This window comes from Oenanthe melanoleuca, chromosome 11 (assembly GCF_029582105.1).
Source record: "Oenanthe melanoleuca isolate GR-GAL-2019-014 chromosome 11, OMel1.0, whole genome shotgun sequence".
NCBI lineage: Eukaryota > Metazoa > Chordata > Aves > Passeriformes > Muscicapidae > Oenanthe > Oenanthe melanoleuca.
The window spans coordinates 4,665,851-4,690,543 of record NC_079345.1 but is presented as its reverse complement, the minus strand read 5'-3'; the positions used below and the strand labels follow the sequence as shown (position 1 = coordinate 4,690,543).

The 24,693-nt window shown below is 39.9% G+C and overlaps 1 protein-coding gene across 1 annotated transcript in view; it reads right to left on the bottom strand.

Moving 5' to 3' along the window:
- The window catches only part of LOC130258028 (uncharacterized), a 32,878-nt gene that overhangs the window by 6,932 nt on the left and 1,253 nt on the right, over window positions 1–24,693 (bottom strand). Inside the window, exon 2 of the mRNA XM_056501045.1 lies at window positions 23,571–24,159. Coding sequence (XP_056357020.1) covers window positions 23,571–24,159 — 589 coding nt within the window. The remainder of the gene's footprint in view (window positions 1–23,570; window positions 24,160–24,693) is intronic.

Here is a 24,693-nt window from a genome sequence, read left to right as displayed (position 1 = left end):
CCTTTTTCCTTTTGTGTCTGCACATTCACAAACAGTAACTTTTGATGATGTCTACTGGGACTCCAGTGTGAGAGCTCACAGTGATGCCTTTGAAGCAATAAGTAAACATTTTTAACACACTGTGTGCGTGTGTCAGATTAGCTGAGAACTTCCCATGTTCTGCCCTGCAGCCAAGATCACTGCTGACTGCCCCTGAGTGGGGATTCCACAGGCTGAGTGGGAGAGAGATATGACAGTTCCCTGAATTACTCATTCATCCCAACACACACTTGGTCTTTTATTACAACGTACAGAATTCACTCAGGGGAATCACAGTCTTCAACATTTCTACCCTTCCACTAACATATTTCAACAACTTTCAATCATCCCTGTTCTCTTTTACCTTTAAAATGTTCAGGTGCTCATACCCCAACACTGGAGATATATGTCCTCAAAACAGGCCACACTGATCTCTGATTTCTAGTTTGCAGCTCCCAACTTACACACACAAGTAAAAATGTCCACAAATTAAAACCATGATACAGAAGCTCAACTGCACATGCTTGCACATTTAGCACAAGCAAGGCAATTTGTACTCGAAAAGGGTAACACAAACTACAGACCCTCCATTGAATATACTGCAAATGAAAATACAGATCATGGCCAATATTCTCTTCTATCGTGCTATATCTCTCATAAGTGTTTTAAAATAAACACTAAATAGGAATTGCTTAGTGCACGTTAAACATGCCTTTGGGATGCTCTGTGGGCAACTGCAGAAAGTCACAAGTCCCACAATATACTCAGTACTTTTGAAATACTAACTTCTGTTAAGAAATAATTATTTTCTATTGTTACCTCTGTGAACAATAATTGCCAGAGGATATTTGTATAGAAAAATTCACCCTTCTGTGTCACTGATTAAGGCTTCAATATAGCTCCTCAATCAATGCAATACAATGCCCACAGATACACTGTTTTTTTTTCTACAACCATAACCCACAGTAAAACCTCTAAATCAGAAGAGAATTTGCTGGTAAATGCTAAAATTCTAGGATGCCTCTTTATTCTTATGCACTGCAGAAAGTAGAGGGATATAAATACAGTCAAAGGTTAAAACAAACTGTCTTATTTTATACACAAATGCAGGGTCAACACAGTAGCACATTTTTCATATAAGACTATGGACAACACATAACCACTCCTACTAGGCAAAGAAATCTGAATTTTCACATTTGGAACAAAAATTAAACTTGTCTTGCACATCTAAGCTAAGAGTACCTTTATTGAAGCAGGTAAATGTTCTTGTTCCAGGTAAAAGGTATGATTTCCCAGAGCAAGCCTGTCTATTACAGAGGTTTCATTGCAAAAAGTAGTGAGAGGTTACACAAAGTGACTGTGAGTACATTTAACAATGATACTCAACCTGATTATTTGCTTTATTCTTCAAGTATACAAATCATTGCACCTGAAGCCTAATAAAGCCTCCTGCACAATTCCATGCTTGGGAATTGCTCAGTAGCAGCTCAGTAAGCCACAGCTGAGCTACAGGACGCCTCTGGCGTGGCAGCCCCAGCAAGGGAAAGCCCAGCACAGCAGCTCTCCTTTCAGCTCACAATGCCTTTGCCAGACTTTACACATCCATGCCAGCTGTCTGTCTAGATAGAGGAGAACAGCAGATAAATAGGGAAGAGAACTAAACCACATTTGGCAGGATAAGACTTTTCAGCGGGAAGGGAAAGGAGAGAACTTGGGAGGTGCTATGCAAGGTGCCAGCAGAACTAGTATTTGGAGAAACATCCCATACATTATGTAGTACCACATGGCCCTAGATTATTTAATTTCATAATATTCTTTTTCACACTCCCTGGTGCTCAGGACATAAACATGGGCAGCTTGGTTTAGGCGGAAAAGGCTCCCATGTTATTATTGAAGGTCATGAGCACAATTGAAATGGCAGGGAGTGGGCAGAGGAAGGCAAGTAAAAAGAAGCAAGTCTCATGGTAGGCCACCTGCATATTGCAGATAGAATAGGGATTTCATCCTCATCTCTAGTTTACTTTCTCATGGTTGGAAAATGTTTTGATTCAAACATGTCCCACAATTTCAGATCTTCTGACTGGATAAATTTCTGAACACTGACCAGCTGCACTGGAAGCTGTTCCCTGATCATGGAGTATTTGGGCCACAACGGGGCTCAAAACAGGTAACTTGTGTTCCAGGTGTCACAACTTAGGCACTCAGAATTAGTCATAGACTGCCATTTATTTCCTTTGCTACAGTTTATTACCTGTAAAATGGGGCTGCTACACACATCACTCAGACTGTTTTGAAATAAAATGATAATCCAAGAACAAATATGCAAGAAAGCCTCTGAAGGAATTAATCTACTTGTCTGTCTATGTGGTTGAGTGTGAATGTTGTGCATAGATCAACTGAAAAAATCAGAAAAACACAAAATACCAAGTTGCTGTCCATTTTAATGTACAAGGAGTTAATTCACAAATTTCACTCTTGAAATGACAACCTTTCCAGTAAATCTGACAATGTGCTTTCACCATTTTGCATAAAGCATTTACAGAAGGGATACCACTCATCATTAAACTCAGCTGACATATAAACCTACAATGAGCTGGAAAGCAGCAATCAAACCTTCAGTTTTTTGATGGGGGCATGCATATACTGAAATTCCCTTATTTTCTGACCATGACAAAGGAGACTGCAGAGTATTTTGCATCGCAGATCCTCCTCAACATCACTACTCTTCTTAACAGAACCTATTTTACTACTGCACTAGCTCAGCTCCACACAGAGCAAGAATACGAATTCTTGCTGTTAAAGAGAAGAAATTAACCATGAAGCAACACTAAAACCTCCAAAAATAACTTGCCCCTATTGAACTCTGACTATAAGTACTTCAGAAAACACACACACACACTCCTGCAGAACCATGTGTTTATTACTGGAAACCCTGGCTTCCTTATTCCAGTCTTTGTATATGGGTATTATCAGCATCTGCAAGAGCAGCTTCCACTACTGCTGAAAAGAAGAGGAAGAAGCGCAACGTGGAACAGAAAAAGTATGTGCACAGCTTATTATGTTAAAAAACAGCTGTGAATGCATGCATTCATGTGCAAGGATTACTTCAGCAAAGCCTACAACCACAGATAAAATTAAACTGATTTTTTTTTTCAGCCTCCATAGTCCTCATGTAATATAAGATTTTTACTTTCCCTTTCTGACATGCCCTAAAGCTTCCTGCATTCTGATCCTATGGTCTTCAGCAGTGCTTAGAATGAACCCAAAGCCTCTTGTTCCAGTCAGCTGCACTTCATCAGATACTGGGAAGCACCAATACTCAAACAGACCTACTAGGGAGACTGAGCTGTTTGCAGCATTTACAAGATCACAAATGCAGTTCATTGTACATATTTCACTTATTTCACTCTTTATGTTTCAATTCAGAATTTGAGAGGTGGGGTACATGAGAATGACATTGCAGAAGCTGGTTGATTTGGTAACCACAGTACTTTGTCATAATATTTTTATACAAGGCAAGCCAAAGCCAAAGAATATAATATTTTTAAAAATTCTAAACACATTTCTTGTTTCTTATTGATCTGTAGGAAACAATACCAGCTTTTTACTAGTTTGTATCATCTGTCAAAAACAACACTAATCTATCCAAGCACACCAACACTCAATATCCTTTTATAGGTGTCAGTGAACACAGCAGGAGACTGAGATCACATCAATTTCTCAAACTTGGTTTCTCTGTTTTAAAACCAACACATGATCCCTGTGTCATTTTCACAGCCTGAATGAAGCTCAAAGACAGTACTTGGATTGGCTATTCCTTCTCTCAAACTTCTCAAGTAAAGCATTTTCTACTTGTATTTTTTAATGTAGATATTTGTAAAACATTTAGATTATAATGGCTGCAAGAAAGATAGACATAAATATTAATGGTATCATATACTGTAAGGAAAATTCTTCAGAACAAGATCCACAAGTTCTAAATTATATACCATGATCTAGTAAAATGTATGGAACTATCATAATTTACATCCATGGAGAATCTTGTTCATTTAATATTTTGTCCCTTGGTCATGATACAAACATCAAATTTAGTATGCTTTGATTTTGTAGGTCCTCCAGTGAGCACTACACTACAGAAGGAACTGAACCGTACAAAAAACAACACATCCAGATGAAATAGTGTCACTAATTTCAAAACATGCAGCTGATTTTTATCACATTTCAATAATGCTCCTAATCTCCCATCATAAAATATCAACCAGCTCTCTGAAAGGCTAAATAACCAACTTCAGCTGCTATGATCTGCACAAAGACTGCTTTAGTAAAAGATATTTGCTTCCATAATTTTTATTACATCAGTTTCTGCTATACTAGATAATCATTTATCCAAGTTTTAATTTCCAAGCTCTGTGCTGTTGACATTTTACAATATTTTCAAAACATGAAAATAAAGAACAAAAACATGACAACAAAGAGGATGGTAAAGATCTAAGAAAATCTTTCTATTTTTTTAACCTGCCCTAGGTGTGTTGTATACTGTGTGTACCAAACTCCTGCAATGACAGGAGTTCATACTAATTGCTTATCTTATTATTCTTTTAATAAGAATGTTCATAACAGACTGGCTGCTGGTTCATCTTCTGACATGATCAAGAACTCAAAGCTTACAAAGTACACACTATAAACCCACAGGAGATGCCACATAAAGGAGCTTTTTCATTTATTACTGTTTAAGGACATTGCTCCCAATTTTTAAAACAAAAGGGATTTGCTCTGCAGACACCCATGAAAGTGTCCCAGTGCTGATGGGGACAGCTGAAACTGTCCAACAACTGCTGCTCCAGAGCAGAGGTGAGCAGTAGCTTCACTGAAGTGAGACCAAACATTCACTCATAGCAAGGTTTCCTCCAACACTTTGGTGGCAGAGCTAGAGGAAAGAAATAAGAGTTCACACCCTGTTATGATTTCAGTTTTTCTGTTAAAACAATGCCACAGGTTCTTAATCAATGTCTCATTAAGGCTTAAGGGCACCAGATTTGCAATACTGTAAAACACAACTTCTGCCATCAGCTCTTCCCTGCTTTACCTTACTACAGATCCTCAGCAGTCTTTATCAAGAGATGAGAAGAGAAACAAGATGAGGCTATTAATTCCTCAAGAAATGTCACTCAACTAATGGGAAAAAAGAAAATAAAGAGCAACGTATTCTCAACATCTTCTTGCAAACATGAAAAAGGATCTCTGCCAATCTTTTAACTGACTGTATGTTCAAGTGTATTTTACTGAGACATATCTTAGCAAGATTTCTTTGGGCTCTGTATTCCAATGAACTAATATACTGTATTCCAGTGGATAAGAGAGAATGGGAAATTAACATGGAGAGTTTTCCACATCAAGTGAGTACCGGAAGGGTTTGCAGGCAGCCATATCTTTCACCAGACTCTTCCTTCAGCCCTGCAGAGAAGAATTTGGGGTGTGAACAAGCATCCACCTTGTGAAGACTGTATTGGTGGAAAAGGTTTATCCCCAGATGTTCATCACCATCAGCTGCAGAGGTTTATGCCCCTTCAGAGCAGCTCCCAGCTGTCCTCTCTAACCAGCACCAAAACCACTTCAGCCAAAATAAAGTAGATTAGCACAGACCTGCCTGTTAATAGTGTTAGAAAAATGCCGATGAAAGCTGGCAATACATCCCCTGCCCTTCCCCCGCCTATCCACTCATCCTTTCCCTCATGCAAGCAACAGCACTTAACTGACCCCTTCAGGCATCACAGGATGTCAAATAGACAAATAATGATTTTTTTTTTTTATTGAACAGGAGAAAAAACAGGAGAAGGGAGAAAGTAGGAAAGCCTTCTTCAGTTGCCAGTTTCATGTCTCCTGAATTAAAGTAACCAGCAAGCCATGGCTTTACACAAATGGGAGAAGGAAGGTTAATTTATTTCACTTAATGAGAAATATGTTTCCTCTTTAGTAGATAAAACAGAGAACAGTTCAGAAAAGTATAAATTAAGTATACTGCAAGACAGGTCTAAACTATTCTAGGTCTTCCTCTCCTTTAGGATCAAGATCTTCTATTCTTCTCATGACAAGAAAATATTTTACTGTTCACCATTTAGAAAGACTATTCAGATTGGTTTACTTTACATTTTTCAAACCTGAAATACCAGAATGAATAATTACAAGTGTTCACCCTTTCTATTACTTTAGGGCCCTCTAGGGCAAGCTGTTTAATTATTGCCTTTAAGGCTAAACATTATTTTTCCTTCTTGAGAAGCAGCTCAGAGAATGGCATGGGTTTGACCAAGAAAGATTTGAAATACAGAATAAAAAGAATCCTCCATTATGTGCAGATGCTAGGAATCTCTTCCCTCCACCTCTTTGTTCTGTCTTTGAGGAAGACAAATTGCTAAAAGTTTAGACATATAAAAACTAACAGCAGCATCAATTCTAAAGCAATGTGTTTTTCAGGAGACCGCACATCAGTCAGTTTGGTTTATAGAACCTGAGAAATTATGTTTTAACTTTTACTGTTGCTTCTGTCAGAGTAGAAAAGATATAGTTTCTCTATTTTGGAGTACAACAGATAATGCTGTCATATTCAAAATGATCCTTATTGCTTATGCATATAATAACTACAGCATTTGTCCTGCATTTAATTTTATGTCTGTGTTCAAGTGTTTGCTTGATTAAAGAAAAAAAAAAAAAAACAAGAAAACACTGCACATGTGTTCTGCAGGTAAAAGCATAAATTACTGATCCTGTGTTTGAAAAATGACAATTAATCCTCATCATTTCACGGACTTCCTTATTCTTCTGCCTAGTCTTGTAATTGTAAGCTCTTCAGGGCAGAAGCTAGGGGCATTTTATACTGCAGTGAAGAGTACTAAACTAAACATGGCTTTAAGCACTACTTTATTGTCAAAACAATAAAGGTTTACTTCATCCAAATATTGCCTGCTTGGTCAAAAAAAAAGTGCCATCTAGAATCCTCCACTTTTCCATTTCTTTGCTATAAGATGAGTAAACCTTTCACTGGGTTTATCACTAAAACATATATTTGACTCAAAAATTACCCCTATAAGACTTCCTCAAGATGCTACTCTTTCCTCACTGCTATGACTTTTGGCTGCTGAATCTTGCTTGTTTTGCTGACTCCTAATTTCCTCGTGTGTGTGTGTGCATGCTTACGTGCGTGTGTGCGCATTTCCTCCTCCACTCCCGAGTTCTTCAAAGCAAGTACAGCGCTCCCCAACACACAGAGGCAGTAGGAAACAAGGAAGCCCATGCGACTCAGAGTGGCTGTGAAGAGATAACAGTTCAGTGGTTCAAATGCGCACCAGCACTGCCGGGGGGCGCAGACCCTGCCAGCAGCGCCTTGTGCTGTGCTTCTACAGAACGAACCGGTCCCTTCCCTCACTGCAACAATCCCCTCTCTGACCTCCAGCTGCCAGATGAAAATGACAGGAAAGAGTCAGCTCTTCCTTTGTAACCAACGTTCTTTGTAACCAACATACTGATCTGTGTACCCCAAAATACAGAACTCCAGCTCAACCTCAGCTCTCCCACCACAAAGCTGGTTTAGGTCCTGGGGCAAACAAAACATTGAAGCCTCATAGCTGAGACCCCTTTCACAGCATTGCCTCGTTACTCCAGAGCTGATATTTCACATTTACCAAATGGATAACCCTGCCCAAGAGCCTTTATACCATGGCTGTGAGTGTCAGTTCAAGCTGAGAGGAGGGAAGATGAGAGATGATAAGGAGGCATGACATTTCACTTCTTTAGCTCTTCCAGCCCCCTTATCATTGCTGGAATATAATATTACCTCTTTTCATATTCTGGATGGTCCTGACCTTATATTTTAACACCAAAACTCACTACATTACTGTTCCAAAGAACATCAACAATGGACACTAGCAGAGAAGAAAGACCCTGACCTAAGTGGTGCAAAGGAGAAAAACTACTGAGAGGACCTGTATCCTCATTGTGATCTGCTTTTCCTGCTTCTCCACGATTATGGGCTATATTTTTGTTGGTGTGAACCAATACAGGCCACATTTGTGTACACAGGGTTGACATCACAAACCTTGCAAACACACAAATGTCTTGAAAGAATCTGCATCCTTCAACACCATGGCAGCCTACCATCTCCTCAGACATGCTCAGTAAGCACTGCCCCAAATGTTTCAGCCAAATCTGACAAGGTACAAGAAAAAGCTGTAGAAGAGGTCTCTAACTTGACAGAAATAGGTTGCAGGGCTAGAAGATGGCCACCTGTCCACTATTGGGAACCACAGACAGACATCTTTGCTAGATTCAGCCAAAGTCTAAATCCATCTCTACCTTCTCATCAATATCCACAAGGACTGTGCCTTCCAGCAAAGGTGGATTAACACCTCTAGGAAGAATTTCATAGGGAATGTTCACATGGCTCCTGCCACAATATAGAAACCTCTAGCAAAGATAAGTTTCTGGGGTCAGCAAGCTGTAGCTCAGAAAAATGAGCTTCATTTTATGGTCCAGGAATCTCTGAAGGAGATGAAATGATAAAAAGGCAGAAACAGCTGCAGTGTGGATCGAGGAATTACACAACTGCTATTGTGAGCATGGACAGCATACAAAGAGGCAATGCAAAGTAGAGATGGAGGTAAGAAACAATCCCGCCTCAATAGATCTGTCCCTATGGAAGAGCCTTCTGGATTTAGTGACATTCCATCTGTACTCTGCACAGGTACAAAGCAAGCCATTCAGGGCAGAGAATGGCATTTTCCTGAAACTGCTTTGTCACAAAAGCATCTCCGGTATCCCAAAACCTGTCTAAAGTACCTAAATCAGCAGTTTTTTTCCTAATTGAACAGTTTGAACAAGAAAGGGTATTTTCAGAACAGTTCTAGGTATTGATGTGTGTTAACCACTGTCAGTAAGAAAAATCATAAAAACCTTGAAGGATGATACAGACTTTCCAGGTGTGAAATATCCACTTGTCTCTAAGAGGCAACAATGGCTACAGCAGTGAATGCTGAGAAGCCTCTACTGTCATAAATGTCGTGTTATTTTAATACAATCTTGATTTTATTTTCACACAGAATCCAGCCCCTTTCCTGCACTGGTAATTTTATGCTCTCTAGAATGTAGTATTCTAAGAAATACTCAACATTGTGGAGAGTTCCAGAGAACTGGTGATGACATGATATTGTCAGCACCATTTTAATATCCACTGAGCTGGGATACTGAACAAACATAGGGACCTTCCTCACAGACATACAGAAATAAAAAGCCTCCGTTTGTTCCTGTAAACAAGATCAATATAGGCATTAAAGGAGATTCAAAGCAAAAGTAAACTGTATTTCAGAAAAGCCTATGCAAATGGAAAAGCAGGTACATTGTTTTAAGTATTAGGCAGCCTTTTACGTGATATGACAGAGGAGGCTGATGTGTCTCAGTTCCTCTGACTCACATCTTTTGTAATATGTTCCATACAGGCAAGCCACTGTCTTCCAGTCCCACTGTCTTTGACATGAATTCACAGGAATCTGATGACACAGAGAAGTCTGCAGCTGGTTTTGGTGGTAAACTCCCTCCCAGAACATCCACATGCAATGCTCCATGCACGTGCTCCTCAGTGCTGTGCACAGTGTCCCTGCCCCAAGGACATTCAATCTAAAAGCTGCAGGGCAGAGCAGTCCTGGAGCGTGAGGGACGACAGGAAATGTGATTCCTGCCAGCATTCAGTACTGAACCAAGTGGAATCACTCACTTCAGCAGTTTATAGATTTACCCTAGTTAAATCTATCATATTTAAGTGCAGAGGGCTTTCTGTTTTTTTCCTTTTTAAGGCTAGAAAATGAGGTTATTGTGGACAGCTCAGGTATCTTGTAGATGCTTCTGTGGGGTTTGCAGTACCAATTAACTTTCCCAGGTAATAAGGTATAATTCCCCCTGAGAAAGCCTGCTTCATCTGTGATATATTCCCCACAGGGCTTGGAAATCTCACAGCCAAGACTTAGATTCATGAGATTTTGGTGCTTTTTTTCCAGTATTCTTTGAGAAACTAAAGGAATAAAAATTTTACATGGGAGCCCTTCTACTGTTTTCCTCTCTGGAACAAACACTATATAATTACTGAAAAGTGTTTTAACAGTAAGAAAGGTAACAAAATTTTATAATCAGTGCCCATATAAAACTATGTGTATTAAAAATTCAGCCAATCTCTGCAGAAAACAAAGAAAATAAATGACTGCAGTGAATTAGTTTAGGGCTGCTCCTATAAGACAGCTCAGTTTCTCTCATATAACAGGCAGTGAAATTAAAAATTTACTCTGGCTTTTATTCACTGCCCGGTAATAAAACACCACAACAATTTGGCAGCAATATAAATGGTCTCCCATCAACATGAATAGTGTCAGTGTGTGGACCTCTCTATTTTACTTGAGCTCAAGTAAATCAGAAGTTAACCACTTCAATGTGAATTACAGCATTACAAGTTAAGAAGGACGAAATCAGACCTGGACACTGATCCCACATGGCCTTTGCTAATGAAACCAGCTCTGTAATTGTTTATACCCTCACTGAATGGTCTCACAATCATTTGGATACAACAAACAGCTCTTGCAGATGGCTGACTGCTAAAGAGGAGAAAAAAAAGAGGTGTCTAATGGCCACACTAGAAGGCTTTGATAACAACACATCAACTTCATAAACTTGTGTCCTGCAGTAACACAAGTGAACATTCAGCCAACCACAAGAAACAATGGAGAATGTGGATGACTTCATCAGCCATTAAGTCTGTTGTGCCCTGATCTAACAGCATGATTCAAAATTAAAATCAAGGAAATTTGTCAACAAGCATTTCCTCAGCTCAGAAGAATCCTCAATTGTTGTGGCTTTTCCTCTGCACCCATTTGGGAGTGTCCCACAGACAATGAATGGGGAGGACTGGGAGCAAACCATCACTGTATTCCGAATCAATAAACCCAGACACTGAGGCAGGCTGAGCCTGTACTGGGTTTAATTTACTCTGGGAACTGGAACAGTTACACACCAGCACACTCCAGCAGTTCCATCTCTTCCTCCTGCGCCGAGACCTTCCAGAATTGTTCAAATGCAGTAGAGCAGCCTCTGCAAGTCCAAGTCACAGCGGTGAGAAGTGAAATCCAGAGTGACTTTCTGTGGCTGTGGAAAGATGTTCTTCAGCAATGGGAGTTACACAGAGAACCAAGAACAGATTAGATGAATATTCATTATTCAAAGAAGGAGTAAAAGTAAATGATGGTTTGAGGATGTAAATTATGAGGGAGAATGACACAATTCCATACCATTTAAAGAGTGCCTTCTCAAACTGCCCCCGTACTTTCACACCCACACTTTTTCCCTTCCCTTAAATGTTAAAGAGCTGGGGAAGAGGCCTCATGCACAGAAACTGCATATGGATATCTACCCATTTTTTCATATATTGTGAAAAAAATCTGAGTAGTGGAATATTCAGGAAAAAAAATGGCATACAGAACAAATTACTTACAAAGGTATGTTTTACTCCTCTAGCCAATAACATACACGTGGCAACATATTATTTTTCTGATCTGGAACCTTCTCATACAAATACTGAGCCAGTTTTCCATACCAGTAAGGATATTTCATACACATCTTAACTGACTTCACATTTTGCTTTATCAATTAATTCAATTATTTTTCAGCAATTAATCTGTTGAAGTGTTATTTTTAAAGACTTCTGATTTTAATCTGATGAACTGCAACATAAACTATGTTTTAAAATAGATCTTTTTTCTAGTTTCACCCTTTAGAAATCTACTTTTTGGCAGGTGTTCAGCAAGTCTTTCTATAAACTGCAAGTGCAAATATGTCTCACAGAATGCACTGAAAACAGAGGACTGAAGAGACATTTAAGAAAACACTGAACAAAGAGGTGACCTGGATTACAGGGGTAATTTGCTTTATACACCAGTATTTTTTATATGCCAGTATTTGTTTCTGGCCAAAACTCTATTCTTTTGGAGCACTCTGCTGAGTAGTGTAACAGGGAATTCTCTTTGTATTCCAAATTTTCCAGCTTTTAAGGGTCTCAGTCTCAGAAAATTTAAGGATATTTTTTAAAAAATCAACAGAGAAGAGAAGAAAGACACCAAATTAAAGCATGGGAAGTAACTGCAAGCACTCTACCCATAGCTGGTCATCCCCACTCTATAGACATGGGTAAAGCAAAGGAATGGAGTTAACCTGCCTGAACTCCCAGCCCAGGTCAATAGGACAGTCAGGAACAGAACCCTAATTCTCCCTCCTCACCTGAGCACCAAGCTACAGCTCTTAGAAATGGGAAACAATATTCACAAAAAGCCAATTCCTACAAAGGGGGCATAGGAGAGAACAGTCTCATTGAGGAAAATACTTGTTTGTGGAGATTACTGCTTGCCTCACCAATACCCCAGGGACCAACTTGCCTGCACCCATAATTAGGGCAATCCCCTCTGTAATTTCATGAGGTCATGTTTTTCTTTCAAGCAGCAGTAAATTACCATGCTTGTTATCACTCCTCTCTCTACATAGATTCTCTCAAAAATTAGATTATATCTAGGGCATCCTTTGCTATTTTGTCATTTGTAGTATCACTCTCGGTATAGTAGGAAAAAAGGCCAAAAAATTCAGAATTTAGGGTTTGAGAAACAAAGATATTAATGCATTAAGGGAGGAAAAAGAGTGAAAGCAGATCATCCTGGAACTGCCAATTTTCTATATCCTTTGAGGTTTAGATCCAAGCTTATAATTTCTGTGAGCAATTATCTAAATAGAAATGCTCTAATTGCACCAGGATTGTGTTTTCTCAAGAGTGTTATTTCTTTCAAGCATCCTGCTGTTTACTTATATTCAACTAAATAAAAGGTGTGCTGAGTTACCCAGTGATTTACACTACAGTAGGGATGTTACCAGTGGTACACAGGAGACTGCTAGGGTAGCACAGAAAGCCCCCTTGGCTGTTCTAACTTTCTAGAACTAAGCCCATTCCAGTCTCTGTCTTCTAAACTCACAGTTTAATAAAGAAAACAAAGCAATACTTCCTGGATGATTGCCAATGAGCTGCTTTGTTAGCTCTGGAATCACTGCCAGCTCAGGGGAAAGTTGGGAGAAAATTTGGTATGATGCACAACTACCCAAGGAAAAGAGCTTACCCAGCTTGGTGTCCCACGAGTCTGGAAGTGTGTTACAGGAGAACCTGGCACGGAGGCAAAACACAGCCACACACATTGTGCCCTCAGCAGTGACAGCAGCTTACACTGATCACTTCCATGTGCCTCCATGGGTGCTCTAATCAATACTGGATCACTGACAGAGGCAGCAGCACCAAGATGAACAGCCAGGACAAAAGACCCAACACTCGTTAGAGTTTCATTCCTAGAAAAGAGAGGTTGCACAGGTTGTCCTCTCCTGTTATGCACCGTGTGCTCCATTGTTCAGGAGAAGTTCTGTCTGTCTTAAAGGTTAATAAAGCTGTAAAATGTGCACACACTGGAGGGGAATGCAAAAACTCTCCTTCCCAGGGAATTGTGGTGATTGCCTAGACTAGGTCCTAGTCCTCCTTCTCCAGAATCACAGCAAAACGTCAGAAGAAAAAGCAGTGAGGGGAACCTCACAGCTCATTGCTTTCAGCTGGAAAACCAAAATGGATCACATTACCCTGCAAATCTTTAGTAACAACATCAGGAGTGGGATATAATCCTTAAAGGGTCAGGCAACAGAGGAAATTTCTATTACACATATTCCTATCAAACACTACTTACTACCCTAATTTGTGTTTGTTTATGTTTATACACAGTAATGGAGAAAGGAGAAAAAAAAACAAAACATAGAAAGGGCCAAAACTTAAGTGAGTTCAGAAAATTCAGGAGATTGCATGAAAATTATAGTGTCAGGGGCACTAAGTATCAAGTCAGGAATAATTCCCTAGAAACATCACTGCTTTTTTCAAAATTCCAGTCAAGAATAACTGCCTTATGTTAACAGGAAAGAAACAATGAAAAGCACATTCCTCCTTTTCTTAATGTGCCATCAATTAATGGACAACACAACAGGAGGAGTAAGTGAAGAGGATTTCTATCTGTTTTAAACTATTTCTGCAACGAATAAATTAATTTTAACCATTTGCAAACAGGACAACAATTTTTAGAACCATGGCTCTGTCCTCATTTCAAACCAAAAAAAATGTGACAAATGGGAGTTTGTATTGAAGCCTAATTTTTGTACCAAATTTTACCATGCAAAATATGCACAGAGCACTCATCGATGAGCCACAGGCATCTGTGAAACAGGTCCCAAGAATAAAACACAAAAATATGTTAACTAGCAACTAAACCCATAACAGCAAATACATTCCAATCCTTGTCAGGACTGAAAAACATACATTTCAGAAATACACCTACTTAAAGCTAATTTTCTTCGCTACCATGAACGTTACCATCAGCGAAACAGTATCTCCTTGCCTGTCCTTTAACAATGAGGAAGATGACTGTGAGTAAAATAAACATGATAATTTCTTGTCCAAAGCTGTCACTCAGATTGATGGAACAACTCAGTTTTTCTACAGCTGAACTAAAGGAGAGACATACCTGATAATTTTATTGCTTTTCTCTGTTTCTCCAACTGAAGTGAGAACCTTCAGAGCCTGGGACATCCAACACCATAACAGACAAGTCCTACTTACACATATGCAAAACATGAATTAATGTCAAAAAAGGGTCTGCTGAACAGACCAGATTCAGAACTGCTCTTGAGGGAAAAAATTCTATTTTAACCAAATGGAAGTTTTTCTATTTTAGTGGTTTTCTACTCTTTAAGTCCATAGTTCACTTCAGCCGCTTAAGAAATATTCTTGCTTTACAATATCACAATAATCTCACACAGAAAATTTTCTAAGTTCATTTTAATGACTAAGGCTTTGACACAAGAGGGATGCATATGTCTTTGCTTCCTTCTTGTTCAAGTTTCCTCCCTTAGAAACATGAGCTCAAGCACACAAAATCTCCATGTGGAAGCAGAAATACACAATATGAATGCAGGGGCTTTTTTCCTCCCAAAAGGGAGGAAAAAAAAAACAAAAACCAGGAAACAAAGGAACATGATAAAGGGTCCTGGAGAGCAGAGCACTCAAGAATCCCAGACCAGTCTTCAGCTCTTCCAAGCTTCATTTCAGCTGAAAGGGCAAGAATGTGCCAATGAAGAGCTTGGTGTTTAAACCATCACACACAGATTTGGAGATCAACCTTTTGCAAGTCCTGCCTCCTCATCTTTCTTCATCCTCTGGCTCTAGAGGAGCCAAAATGGTATTCAAAGCCAGAGCTTTCATGGCATTTTAATGATCTTGGGATTTCCAGTCCTCTGTATGGACCCCCAGATGAAAACCAGGGGCTGTATATGTGCTCAAAGGTTTACACACATCTCTCTTCAGGATTTTTTGCTATCTTTATACAAATATCATGATTTTCAGAAGCAGAAAGAAAGTATTCAAGGAAAAGGCATCTTAAAGGCTCTCAGTATCCAAGATACTTAATGAATAACCTCTGGATTCTGAAGGCACCATTTGTATCTCAAGCTTAAATCCTACTTTATCTCTGCTTCATTATCTCTATCTCAGAGGAAGATAGCTCCATACTGTTTTCCATGTCATTACTGGGTGCAGTAGCATTGTATTTCTGTTTATTATGAGTGCAGTACTCTCTCATCACACATCCTCTTCTGGCTGCTTCAATGCTGCCTGCTGCCTTCTTAAATATATTCTTTGAACTGTGCTCCCAATTTCCTGTGAATAAGACTCTCTAATATGAAGATGTCCCCTAGAATAGCCTCCTCTTTCTCATATATATTCAAATACCAAATGGAATCTGTATCTCTCCTTTATCTCAGTAATTTTTTGCATAATATATATATATATATATATATATTTTTTTTTTTTTTTTTTTTTTCATTCTAGACGTTTAAGGCAAAAACTGAAGCAGTGTTCCAGTCATAATTCTCACACCAGAAAAAGAGGATCAGCTATCTTCCTGGTGGAATTTCACCTTAAGTTTTATTTTGTAATTCTTGTTGATACAACCCAACAGACAGGCACTGGTCCCTTTTCCCAGGGAACAAACCTAATTTGTTCTATTAATGTCCAAGAAACAGACAGGCTTGAACAGTTGTATCACCATAGAAAATCATTCATCATCTACATTCCTAAATACTCTCTCTGCTTATGCAGAATATTTTCAATCCCATTCAGCACACTGGTGACCTTAAAGGATCAAATATTCAGGGATGTAAACTGTTTTCATACACTTTTTGCATTATTTCTCAGGACCTTTCATCCACAGCAGGCAGAGCACAGGTGTGCAAAAGCAACCAGTGGTCACATTCTATGCTCTAGATCAATAGTAGCTTTTCATTTAATTAAGAGAAAATATTTAAAGCTATCACTGCCTCCATGAACTGTTCTCCTCTAGTATAAATGGAGGGAATTACCACGGTGTCTATAAATGACAAGTTTTCCATATTACTTTCTTCCTGTGTTAAACCAGTGAAGTGAAGCTCTTTAATTGCATATATGGATGTAGATATACTAAGGTAGCACTTCAGGCTCCAGAAACAGGGAAAGCACGACCTTTGAAAACCTTACCAGTTTGAAACTGTTTAAAGATTTATTTAAAAACAAATGACAAAAAGAGATACTGAAATTAAATACACAGAAATAATTGCAAGGCTACACTAAATGTATGCGCTGTGTACTACAAACCCAAGGGGACAGGATCAAGTGCATTTGCATTAAACAAGGGGGCAGGGGGTGGAAAAAATATTTAAGGAAAACAGAACAATGGCATAATGTAGCATATTTCTACTTGGGTCAGATCCAGCTGATTGCTTTGGAAAGGATTCTTCTCAAAGTGAAAGGTGAATGGAGGAAGGGAGTTCAGGAAAGGGGCGGGTGTTTGTCTTTAAAATAAATTATTTAGAGAATGCAATGAGCAGTGAATGTATTACACTGCAGTAAACACTCCAAATACCTCAAAAATACTATAGCAGTGTCTTCATTGCTTTGATTGTTATTAGGTAGAAGGCAAAAAAATGTGGAAAAAGAGCTTGGAGCTCTGCCAGGAATGGTCACATCTAACATACATTATTTATGACTGTATAAAGTGCAAGAATATTAGTCACTTAATGAAAAGCTGGAGGATATCTGTTACAAGACATGAAATGATCGTAACTTGTTAAAGGTAAAGGTTAAAAATGAGAATCTCTTTACTCAGGAAGCTGCTGTGAGTCTCCACCTCATGTCGACAGAAAGGTAGGTTCAAGCTTCTGCTAAAACACCTGTCCCAGACATCACTGCTGACCTTTGTAAATTCAAGACCCAACATTGTCTTCTCCAAATCTCTTACACATCCCCACTGATATCTTTGACATCACAAATTACCCATCTCTCCCTAAAACTTCAATTTAGTACAGTTTATACTGTGGGTTTCCTCCTTGTCCTTCTTTTTAGAACTCCATTCAATAGTCTATTCTTCCTCCTCCTCCCTTCACACCCTGTGGGCAATTTCCAGGAGGCTCTTCTCCCTCCATCCCTTTTTCACATTGTCTATTTTTACCCTTCAGTTGACCTTATTCACTCATATGATCTCTCATCAAGCAGGGACCAAAAACCCTCAAATATTCCTCTTTTGCACATCTGTACCCTGCTACCTTTCTCTTGGCTCATAGATACTGCAATACTAAATTTAACAGTAGAATTACACATTTATCTCACCTAACCTCATTCCAGCCATCACCTTCCTCTCCAAAAAGAATCTTTTACCCAGCTACAGATGAAGGTTTTGAGCAGTCATAAGATAGATAGATAAGATAGATATTTTTCCTTAATTTATACCTCGCTTATTTCCACTTATTTATATTGTTTATTCTGCATATTAAAGAGGGAGAAAAAAAGAGCTGTTTGAGAAGTAGGAACTCTCTTTGGATTTATATTCAAACAAGGAGATGAAACAGGACAAGAAGAAACAATAGCTTTTCGTTGTTGTTCAGAAGATAACTGAAATTCTGTGAAATGCAGAGTCTTTGTACCTGGAATCTAATTACATAAAGTATTCTGTACCTCTGCCACTGAATGCTGTGGGTTACAGGGCTTGTTGTTCAGGGGTTTTAAATTGTGCTTTTATATTGTTTTGGCTCTTTTAAAGCAGCTCCCCATTTTCCTAAAGAATGGCTGTTTCCAGCCATCAGACTTTGCTACCTCTGCTGCAACAACGTGACCATGCCTGGCTAAGCACTTGCTTAATTTATTTATTCAGCTTCCAACACAGCTCAGCACCATGTATCATACATCGTGCAAAAATTTCACTCAAGCATAATCATGGTTCTTAAAACTCAAACTTTGCCACACAATGACAAGGTCTCCACATTACCAGAATTACTTTCCCTCCTCCTCCGCCCCCATCCAACTTCTCATCAGTCTCTAGTATGACTCAACCTCGTTGAAAAGCTGTAGGTTTACAAGTCATTTCATTTCTTTCAAGTGAGATACATCATATGGAGGAAATAAATAAAATGTTTTCAGTGTCTGGTCCCCAGCAGATAATAGGGTCTATCTAGTTTCATAGCTGCTTCTAACTGGAAATTTTTCTGCATTAGTTTTGGCTTAACCAGAGTGAAATCCCCATTTTGAAGCCCACTCTCTGATGGCAGCAGAAACTCACCCAGTAGCACATCAACATTTCCTTCTTGCTCTTTGAGCTGACAAACGCATTTTGGAACTATTCCTGTTGCAGTTCCTGCCTTATCTCCAAGACTGCGGGCAGGGTAAAAACTGCCTTCGGACAAATGCGTTTTTCCTAAGGTCCTGTGTTAAGAGCCATCTTTTACTTGCCAAAACTCCAGACTTCAGCTACACTCTAAGGTTTTCAACACATTTTTAACCATTTCACTTCCAGACCCTAGCCAGTTTATTGTCTAGCCAGGAAATGTTTCTCTCTGTCTCCCTTGCCCTGGCCTGTGTTAAAATTTATACAAAACAAAAGGGGGGCAGGGACAGAGAGAGAGATAGAGATGAAAGTTACTGTCATGAATCATCCTAAGGAAAATGAAGTTAAAGTATCATGTTTTCAGTAGTCATGAGGGATTAAAAGTAGAAGCAAATATTTATCTGGATCAACTGATACATTTATGATTGCAGGTGTTTTCCCCCCACCCCCCCAAGAGTTTCATGTTGTTAAAATTTTGAGGATTAATTATGTCAACTTTTGAGTATCCCCTGCTAGCTGCTACTTGCCCTTACTTCTAGTCAAATTACTTGAACTGATCACTCTCAGCACTATGCAGAATTAAAAGCCCCATTGGAAAAGCATCCCCAAACCTACAAGAATAATTGCAGAAGAATCAAAAGGGGCAGATGTGAAAAAAGAGCAATGAGGGCTAACAAAGAAGAGATGGTTCATTGAATTGAAAGGGGCCAGGTAGTAGCTGAAATTTCAGTATTATAAATAGGACATTATGTAGCTGAACTAAAAATAGGAGTTTTATTTTTACTTGATGTTCTTCACTGCTGGCTGCTGACCTAGAGAAAGAGGACTCAGAAAGGAGAATTAAACAATTCCCCACAACCATGCAAAAAACAAAACCACTAGCCTGGTGCCAGTGCCTATTTGCAAACTAAGAATACAAATTTTTTAAACCAATTTCAAAAGATGTGTAATTGAAAGAATTCCCTGCTGTGAAAAGAAAGTAATAGAACAGAACAATTTCTACAGAAAACCAGCAGCAATTACAAATTCTCTGTCTACATACTCACTAGTAAGAGAAAATGGGTGCTGTATGTACTCTGATTCCTTCACCCACTCTGTATGTGTACAATTGATCTCTGTGCTGGAAGCACTCTCTACTCAGCAGTAATAACACATTTTCATTCCAGCACTCGGTTTCAAGTCAAGATTGAGGAGCCCAGGACAGGTCTGGAGGAAAGTGCTCTGTCAACTTGCCACCTGCCAGCCGTCTCAGGGCAGCATCTTGTGTTCTTCCCTTTCCTAAAGGCCAATTTTACACTTAAACTGAGAATCCCAATTTCAGTATGGTAAAATGGCAGTTTTTCTGGCCAGCTGCTGAGGTGGTTGTTCATACTTTGTTTCATTTTTAAAAGAAAATAATAGCACAAACCTAAACCACCAAATCTGGATTTAAGTTTCAAGCCCACCCATCTAATCTTTGGGACAAAAGAGACTTGAAACTATGGTTTTGGTTCCGCTTACAAAGATAAGAGGAAGTTGTAAAACAAAACCAGATCTGAATCTCAACTTAAATTCACAGCTGTTTAAGACCATGGCTTTTGGAGGAGCCCATCACTAGCTCAAATCTAAAAGACTCAATAAACTCAAGGTTTCCCTGGGCTGATTTTGGCTGTACCTGCTAAATACTGGATCTCTGCAATGTGCCACAGACCCCAAAGGGCTGTGCTCAAGTATTTATCCATCATCACTTTTGTAGAAAGCTCAAATGAAGATGAAACATGGTGATTTAATTTTGAAGAGTAAACCATAATTATTTAAAAGATTTTATGGCATCAACAAAAATAACTTGCATTACTTGTCATTGCTGATCAAATTGAAATAAGGGTATTTATTATAAGAAATTATTGTAATTATTTAAAGAAAAATACTTAGCATCTGTGTGTAGTCTATATGCAAATCTACTAGTCAGTCATCCTTTCCCATGAGCTGAAAAATAGCAAAATTCATATTTGCTGTATTTGTACACTATTCACATCTGTCATTACATCAGTGATCTGATTTGTTTGGGAATGCTAAGACTCAGAACATAATTCTGCACTTAGCTGAAATAATTCTAAAATGCAGGTTAGCACAGAGGCAGATGATAATCCAAAACTTCTTCCTGCTGCTAAGCTATTTTAGCTTCTCTCACTGTCAAAGCCAAGGCAAACACACCTGAATCAAAATGCCTATTTGCAGTGTCTCAAAAAACAACAGAAAGATTAACGTATTTTGTTTTCACTCTTGATTTTTGGTAATATTTTTTCACTTTTCGTATGTTGACTCAAAATCCCCACATAAAAGTAAATGCCCTCACTAAGGCTGCACTGTTATATTACTGCTGGGTTTTGATCCATCAGACAGCTTAAGAGGAGAACAAGGACCATAACCCTTCCACATTGGAAATGTTGGCTAAATGGGTCATCTCCTTTCTTTCACAACTGTACCAATTTTTATACATTTATACATATCCATACATACAGATATAGGTACACATGCACACAAACAACACTACTCCAAATCCTATTTTAGATGCTACTAATAATTTCGACAATCCAACATTTCTGCCTTTACTTCTTCTTCTTCTCATTCCTTAATAACTCACTAGCGTAAAACAGACAAGAGTTGCTGGGCAACCTCTGGAGCAGCAGCAAATGGAAGGAACACAACTAAGGAATGGACACAGCAGAGACCCAGGTTCACCTGACCCATACTTGACAGGCATGACCTACACCTCTCTGCACCTCTTTGGTGTAAGGGCACAAGGAAACTTCACCTTAGCAGCACTGAAATGGCCAGATGATCTGTAACTACATCAAGCTACAAACAGAAGTCCTGATGATGAAAGTCCCAAGTTCTTCCTCAGATACTCAATCCATTAAAAGACATATTTTCATACAAATCAGATTCCCTTCCTGCTGTTCTGTTCAAAGGAAGAATTCTCACTTCCCTTGCAGGTATCTTCACTTTCTGTTTCTCCCCTAATACATATAGTACACAACTTCTGTGTGCAGTCTCTTCTAAAACATTTTAAGACCTAATTAACAACTAGAGATAAAAATTATATCTCCGGTGAGTACTGGACACTGGAATTGGTTTCCACCCAATGCACCACTCCCTGCAATAATCTGCAACTTCCCAACCAGGAGATTTAGATAACCTAAATAATTTTTACCCTCACCTTGAATACAGCCTCAAGCATGGAAACAGAAGCCCGTGAACACAAGCCCAACACAAAAAAAATCCATGGAAAAATGTCTAGCTCTTGTTATAACCAGATGATTTAAGAGTCTCCAGTTTGAATAGCAAGCAGCTCCAGAGGAAAGCGTCAGGTTTCCTTGTTGCTGCCCATCTTCAGCCCTTACCATCTATTCTTGGCCATCCCACAAACAGAACCAACAGCAGCACAGCTGCATCACACTGAGGACAAACTGGCTTTCTGAAGAAACTTCTAATATTTACATCTTCTCCTCACACAAAATATTGTAACTCAAATGAGCCTTTTCTATTTTTCTAGTTCAAATAAACTCGCTTATCACAAAAAAAAAAAAAAAAAAAAAAAAAAAAAAGAAAGAAAGAAAGAAAAAGTATCTTGACACCCATTCTCCACAGTTGACCCCTCTCTTGTAGTGAACAGTCAACAGGTTTTGGACTTTTTGCTCCTGTATACCACACACTTGTTACATCCACCTAAATGAAGCCACTGTGGACCAATTATGAAAGACCTGTTATTCCATTTGGAGTTATACGTTTGGGGATTTATTTTTTATTTGTTTTCCTCTGAGGTTTTTTGGAAGCACTAGTGGGATGAAGTTTAAATTAAATTGGGACCATCAGCAACCCAAAGACAACAATTCAGTAACACACATTTAATATTGATTTAATGTGATTATGTGGGCTGTTTGTAACCGCAGCTGTCTAACGAATGCCACTTAGACACAGAGTAATTTATATATTCATTACCAGGAATGTTAGAATATGAATCAACCCAAAACACAGCTAAATAATCCACACAAATATGTAGCTTTGAAAGCTACGGAAAAGCTAAGAATTTAAAGCTGCAGTTTTCAATTAACAGAGACAACTGAGGTGGATTGTTTTGTGCATTGCATGCATGGTCTAAGGTACCACTGGATAAATAATTACAATATTACAGAATACCCAGAGCAAGTGACAAACCAACCAGTATGTTATACAAAATGAATCACTAATAAATCAAAACTTCAGGCATGCCAGTTGTCTTTGAGGACGACCTTTTATTCCTGACTGCTTCCAGAGCCAGGTGCATCAGCCAGTTCCAGTATCCTGCTGAACATTGGAAAACAGGAATGCTTGTATTAGGGCACAACATAGCTGTTTCTAAAATATCTCTTATAACTATAATTACCAATTCAGGGGGTGAAACAAAGTGTAGTCTTCTAATCCTACAAAACACCATAGAGAGGAATTTTGGTAATGTCAGCACTGATCCCTGCTGTGGTTTGTGGCTACACATGGGGCCCTGTGCCAGGGCCTTGCTCAGCACTGGACACAGCAAAGTCCAACCACGTTTGCTAATTTCAACAGCGGTGTTCTCAGCACAACATGGACTTGATTTAAATAAATAAAAAAAGCTGGTGATAAACAGAAGTTGGATTGTGCAAGAGAATTCAGCATCAACGAGTGATCAGTGGCACCCCCAGAGTGTCAGAGCACGGGGGTCAGCTGTGACAACTTTTGACCCATGAGGGAAGAGCATGGATGTCGTTTTACCTGAGGCAGAGTCTGTGGTTGGGCTGCACAGAATCCAGGGGCGATGGCACCTCACCAGCACCCAGCACTCGGTTCTTACAAAGACTGAGGCCATTTCACAGCACAGCACGAGCACCTCGGCACAGAACAAGCCCTGAACACGGCAAGGATGGGCCAAAAAGCTGCACTCAGGGCCCCGCCAAGATGGCGGCGCGGCCTGAGGGAGCCCCCCCGCGCGGCGGGGAGGCCGCTGCCTCCCGCGGGACAGAGCGGCCGCTGGGCGGCGCTGCCGAGTCCGGGAGCGCGGGGAGCGGGAACGGGATGCGGGATAAGGAGAACGGGATACGGGATGGGAGAACGGGATGCGGGACAGGGGAACGAGATACGGATGAGGAGAATGGGATACGGAAGGCCAGGTCGTGGCCTCCGAGCCTGGCGACGTTCCCGGCTGGCAGGCGGCGAGTGGGCGGCGGTGATCCCGCAGCGCCCAGGGCTGGCGGCTGGCCCCGGGAGGCAGCGGAGGCCGCCTTGTGCAGCTCCGAACCGGCCGCCGCCCCGCTCCGGGCACGGTCACGTCCGGTGTCTGTCGGCTGACAGAGTTCTGCCAGAGCTCGGGAAAAATACCAAAACATGGCCAGTGTTCTTCCTAGCGTCTGTAACGAAGGGGTTTCCCAGTGGCACGGCCAGGACGGAGCCGCAGTCCCCGCTGGCACCGTGGCACAGCCGGAGCGCGGTGATGCCAGCGCGGGGAGCAGCCGCCTCAGCCCGGGGTTGGAGGGGAAATCAGATTTACTTCACGCCGAACAACTCAAGCGTCGGGCTGCTGGCAGCAAAGGTCTCGAACAGTTTTCTGTCAAAGGTTTTTGTAAAAATTAGACCGCTAATGTCATGCTAACAAAACACGTCCTTTGCTAGCAGCACCTCTGTGTTGGGAATGACACGGTCACATCAGCGTTCCTGTAACTTAGCCACATAGTAACATATCTACACTCTTCAAGGCATTTGACGCTTTTGCCAAGCTGAAACAAATCTCCAGGTCCTGGATGGATGACGTCTGTACTGGGAATGAGTTCTCTCAAGCCATCAGTAACATCTTTCCAGGTAATTACTATCCCAAAAGATTTTTCTGCTCACTTATATCTTT